Source organism: Oryzias melastigma, linkage group LG8 (assembly GCF_002922805.2).
Source record: "Oryzias melastigma strain HK-1 linkage group LG8, ASM292280v2, whole genome shotgun sequence".
NCBI lineage: Eukaryota > Metazoa > Chordata > Actinopteri > Beloniformes > Adrianichthyidae > Oryzias > Oryzias melastigma.
Window position 1 is genome coordinate 22,584,972 of NC_050519.1, and position 5,427 is coordinate 22,590,398.

General features: G+C 45.7%; 1 protein-coding gene across 1 annotated transcript; it reads left to right on the plus strand.

The window, feature by feature from the left end:
* The first annotated feature begins 1,498 nt into the window (after positions 1 to 1,498).
* On the plus strand, positions 1,499 to 3,719 carry hoxb13a (homeobox B13a). The gene is made up of 2 exons (XM_024272528.2): positions 1,499 to 2,466; positions 2,945 to 3,719. Exons 1-2 carry the CDS (start codon positions 1,749 to 1,751, stop codon positions 3,190 to 3,192), a joined length of 966 nt encoding a protein of 321 aa, XP_024128296.1. The 5' UTR covers positions 1,499 to 1,748; the 3' UTR covers positions 3,193 to 3,719.
* The last annotated feature ends 1,708 nt before the right edge of the window (positions 3,720 to 5,427 follow it).

The following is a 5,427-nucleotide window of genomic DNA, read 5'->3' on the forward strand; positions in this document are numbered from 1 at the left end:
CCCCGTGCGTTAAACTTGACCTTGACCCTCAGTGGCCACTCAGACCACCGCAGCACAGAGCTGTCTGGGTGGCTTCTCTGTGTGCACCCATGTGCGTGCGTGTGATATTTTTGTTTAAAAAATAGAAAAATGAATCGTGATGAGCTGGTGCTGCTTCTGCAGAAGTCACCTGGCGTAACGGCGCTTTGTTCCAAACATACCTGACCTGCAGGTGTGTGTGCTTGTATGCGTGTGTGTACAGATGTGGAAATTCACACGTTTGATCCGGATCTCGCCGGAGGATTTGTCCGATTTGTCCGTTTGGTCCTTGTGCAACAAAAGAAACAAAGACGCAAAAGTGAGCGCTAAAACGTTAAATCCACGCTGCGTTTTCTTCATGATGTGGAGCGATATCCGCCATAGAAAAAAAAAAATCTCCATACGGGAATTTCTAACAAGTTCCCGCCTAAAATATATTTTCATTTCTGTCGAACAGATTGAATTTAATTCTTATTACGAATTTATGTTTTTCTAAACTGAAATTCAGAACGAAACTCAGTTTGTCTCACGATTCAAATGGGTTAATATTAGTGTACAGAAATAAGATCATTTAAAATTGATATTATATTTAGATATAACTGAATCTGGACTTGAGCTTTAAACACCCCTGCGGGTTCATTCCATCAAGCGCGTGCGTGTAAACAGATTTCCATTATTTTATGTTTGAGTATTCATTTGTTGTGAAATACTAATATAATATGTCCGACAATCTTAAATGTGTTTGGCGGGTGTGGGTGTACCTTTTCCCCGCGTGCGTGTCACCTGGAGCTTTCCTCGTCACTCCGGTTTCAGAGCAGATTCCACTTAAAGCGCAAAGAGAGTTAAGAAATTATGAAAATCAGACCAAACGTTTGTGGAAACGCAAAAGCTGAGTGTGTGCAACAAAGGAAATATCATGAAGCTCTAAAGTTTGGAAAAACACCTCCAGTGGCGCGCGCGCTGAGCATCTGAGAGCCGCAGAGGAAGGCAGGTGAAATATTATGAGGAGCTTCGCGAATTGCGTTCATAAATATATATATATATATATATATATATATATATATACTGTAATATGTTAAATGTGAAGAAATTGACGCGTTTAAATTCTTAAAAACTTAGATATATGATTCAGCCTTTGATGACCTTTGTTTTTGCATTTACCTTCAGGCTTTCATGAAGGGACTTTGTGCGTAATCGTGCATGTTTACGCACAGAATGATTACCTCTATTGAACCTCAGAGCTTTTGTTTTTTTGGCAACATTTTTTTTACTATAAGCTGAAGCAGGAGCACGCGGCAGAGGAACTTAGACACGCTCTCGTGCCACAGATCGAACCTCGTAAAAATATGTTTCCTTGACTGACAGCTCCATCCAGCTCTGTTGTCTTCTCTTTCCTCTCATCCCATCACGTGACCACAGGTCCTTATCCAATGGACAGTCCTCTCGTGCCCGGGGGCTTTTGCGTAAAGGCCGAGGCTGGATGTAACGGCGCTCCAGCCCGTTACCGAGACTCTGCGTCTGAGAGCGCTGTCAGGGGAGCACGTGCCAGCGCAGAGGAAGCGCGTGAAGTTTCTGTGGGAGCGGACGACCCGCACCGTGCGTGTTCAGGGGCGGCCAGCGCGGAACAGCGGTCCACCTGCGTGAGCAAATGTAGCAGCAGCGCGGCGTGACCGGACAGAGTTGAGAGGAAACGGCGGCAACGCGGAGGCGGGCTGGGAAACGGCGCGCATATGACATCCCCTCTGGTCCTGAATCCTCGCTGGCCAGCGGACGCGGTGATGTTTGTGTATGACAACAACCTGGACGACATGAACAAGAACATGGACGGACTGGTTGGCGGCGGGAATTTTGCAACTGCGGCTAGTCAGTGCCGCAACATTATGGCGCACTCGGCGGCCGCCGCAGCCCTGGGGGGACACGCGTCCGGCCTGATGCACTCCTCAGCCGGCTTCTCCGCGGTGGACGTGTCCACCTCAGGCTCCGGAGAAACCGTGGCCACCTCTGGGAAGCAGTGCGCAGCCGGACAGTGCGCCGCCGCAGCCATGCCGCACCAGAGCTCTTCCGCCGCCACCGCGCTGCCCTACGGTTACTTTGGAAACGGCTACTACCCCTGCAGGATGGGTCGAGGCTCTCTCAAATCGTGCACCCAGGCGGCCGGAGCCGCGCTCAGCTCGCAGTACATGGACACGACAGTGAGTCCCGACGAGTACCCGAACCACCGGGCGAAGGAGTTCGCTTTTTATCACGGATACCCGAGCCCGTACCAGTCCATGGCGAGCTACCTGGACGTGTCGGTGGTCCAAACGCTGGGGGCCGGGGAGCCGCGCCACGACAGCCTGCTGCCCATGGACGGTTACCAGCCGTGGGCCCTGAACGGCTGGGGGGGTCAGATGTACTGCTCCAAGGAGCAGGCGCAGGCGGGCCACCTCTGGAAATCCGCGCTGGCTGGTGAGTGCCCCCGTTCATTTTCCGCGTGTTTGCGCCACCAGGACACGTTCCATAAAACAAACAACGTGATTATTAAATGATTGGACGCGGGCGTCCGCAATTTGGACAACAAATGAACAATTATGCGGCGGCAGACACGACTCCTGCATGTTCAGAACAGACCTGTGGTTGACGTTAATGAGCTCAAACAATTTCATGGTTTTATGAGCTTTAAAGTAAGACAAGCTGTTTGCGCCCGGAAATGACGACAGAGACGTGTTTAGCACGCAGTTAAGGTGAAATGAACGACTTTCAGGTATTTGCATTTCTGTCCCAGCATCCTCTGCGGGGACGATGCGGAAGATGAATTTGGAGAACATTATTTAGCATTTCTGCGTCCCTGTTCAAATGGAGTGCATGTGTGACGCATGGAAGCGCGCATGTTCTGCTGTGTTTACGCACGCGCTCAGCCGCCTCTGTCCTCTCCTCTCTCCGTCAGATGTGGTGGCGCATCAGCACGACGGCTCGCCCTTCCGCCGAGGCCGGAAGAAGCGCATCCCGTACACCAAGATCCAGCTGAAGGAGCTGGAGAAGGAGTACGCGGCCAACAAGTTCATCACCAAGGACAAGCGCAGGAAGATCTCCGCCGTCACCAACCTGTCGGAGCGACAGATCACCATCTGGTTCCAGAACAGGCGCGTCAAGGAGAAGAAGTTCGTGGCCAAAGTGAAGACCAGCGCGCCGTAAAAGCCTGCAGTGGAACTCTACTCCCGAACCATGCACGCGACCGACTCTTGTCGCGCTCAGAGAAGAACAAAGAACCAAAGCTCCGTCACATAAACTCACCCGAGTCTGTACATAGCTGTTTCTGCCTGCTTGCTGTCATGTCTGTTCCGTGTCTTCGTGTTCGTGCGTTCGGGCCCAGTACAGCCCAGAATCCTCCGCTCTTCCTCTTGACCGTCCTTGAACCAGTAACTGATATATGGAAGTCATAATAAATTCTTTTAGAAAGAACTAGTTCGTGTCCAGACGGGTTTATCTTTTAAAATCCTCTTGTTTCCATTAATAAGAGTAAACGAACCGAACCTAAGAACTGATTCGCAATGGTGGATCCAGCCGCATCCTGGACATGCGCGACCAGAACCAGCAAACTCGCTATAAGCATCAACAAACAAAATATATCAAAATATATTTTTTTCCATCTTAAACCTAAATTCTGCCTCTTTTTTAATTTGCAGAACCTCAAGCTTTTCTCATATTTGGGTCAATCCATTGTTGCCACGCTAAAAACAGGTATTTTAAAAATGATTTAAAATATATGTTTAGCATTTTTTTAATCAAATATCATTTTACCTGTAATATAGTCTATGTTTTCATGATTTTTTAAAATTTATTATCAACATTTAATGTAATTTTTCGAACAAAGAGCGACAAGAACAGCGAAGCCGCATGAAAAACTCATTTATTTAATCACTTTCACTTACTTCTGTAATTATTAGTTTTTATTTTTTACATTTCCAGATTTAAATCATAGTGATAATACAACTCAATTGTCCTGTTGTTGCGCGTTGACCTCATGGTCGTTTGGAATGTTTCTGCGTCTCCAAACATCCAACATGCCGCCCTGTAGCGCACGAGAGACGGCGTCCAACCGCCGAGTCCAACCAGCGGAACATGAAAAAACGATAAAAATAGATAAAAATCATGAATATGTTTTAACCCATGGAGACCCAATTTTCCTTAAAAATAAAAATATGTGGAAAACACCACAAACCAAGTTGAACACAGAAAACATTTCCGACATTTTTCCGTTACTGTTGAAGGGATGACACAAAATATTTAAAATGATAGATAGATAGATAGATAGATAGATAGATAGATAGATAGATAGATAGATAGATAGATAGATAGATAGATAGATAGATAGATATTTCTCATTTATCGGATTATGTTTCTAATATAAGCCACATTTTCTTTGCGTTTGTGTGCGCGTGCGTTAACCATTAACATTGAACTTGACAAACGGCTCCGCCGGCGTGTTGACTCTCTTTACGGATCCGTCTCTGTCCTCTAAAGCCAACAAAGCGCACGGAAGCCCGGAGGCTCGTAAAGCTCTTCTTTCCCTTTGGTCCAAATACCATAGAGGAGGAGGAGGAGGAGGGGCGGGAGGAGGAGGACGAGGAAGAGGCCAGGATCCCACAGAACCCAGAACCAGCCTCACGTTGAACAGGAACGTCAGGATCCTCTCAGTCACGTCGGATGATGAGCCCGGGACTCTGACCGCGCGCTCTGCCGCTGAAGCGCGCGCGAGTCCCGTGGTTTCCAGAGCTCCCGCCGCTGACCGCGAGACAGATTTCTGTCGTTTTTAAAAATCCAAATTATACTTTTAAAAACACCTTTTAATAAAAAATATCAAAATAAAATACATTTAATGTGGCAGCAAATACTGACAGATTTTGCTGAAGGAATAATTTAAAATTGAATAAAAAATGTCACTCCACTTTGATTAGAAATTGTGAAAAATCCCTAAATAATGGAAGCATGCATTCAACATAAAAAATAAGGTAACCTGACATATAATGTTAGTGGATTCTTGTTCAGGCAAATAGAGAAATAAAATACAACTCTGTAAAACGGAAATAAAAACAGGACTTTAGAGTATTACAAGTGGAAAAGAAAGACTCATGAATGGAAAATTAAATGTCTAAATTCTGTTTTAATATAAGAATGGAAATGTCTTCCAAATGAATGCTGCATAAATATTGTGCATTTTTATGTTTCGATAATTAAGATCAGCTAATTGAAAACATGAAATTAGAACAGAAGGATGAGCTTTAGAACTGGAAACTTTTTTGCAATAAAAAAGATTTTTACATTTTAGTTTCACTGCAGTTTGGAACTGAACCACATTCTATTCTATTCCATTATATTCTATTCTACTTTCTATACAACTTTATGGGACATCAGAAGTGGATGAAGACC

Coding starts and splice junctions, on each gene's coding strand:
- hoxb13a (XM_024272528.2), top strand. CDS start 1,749: ATGACATCCCCTCTGGTCCTGAATCCTCGCTGGCCAGCGGACGCGGTG. Junction 2,467..2,944: donor CTGGAAATCCGCGCTGGCTG/GTGAGTGCCCCC, acceptor TCTCTCCGTCAG/ATGTGGTGGCGCATCAGCAC.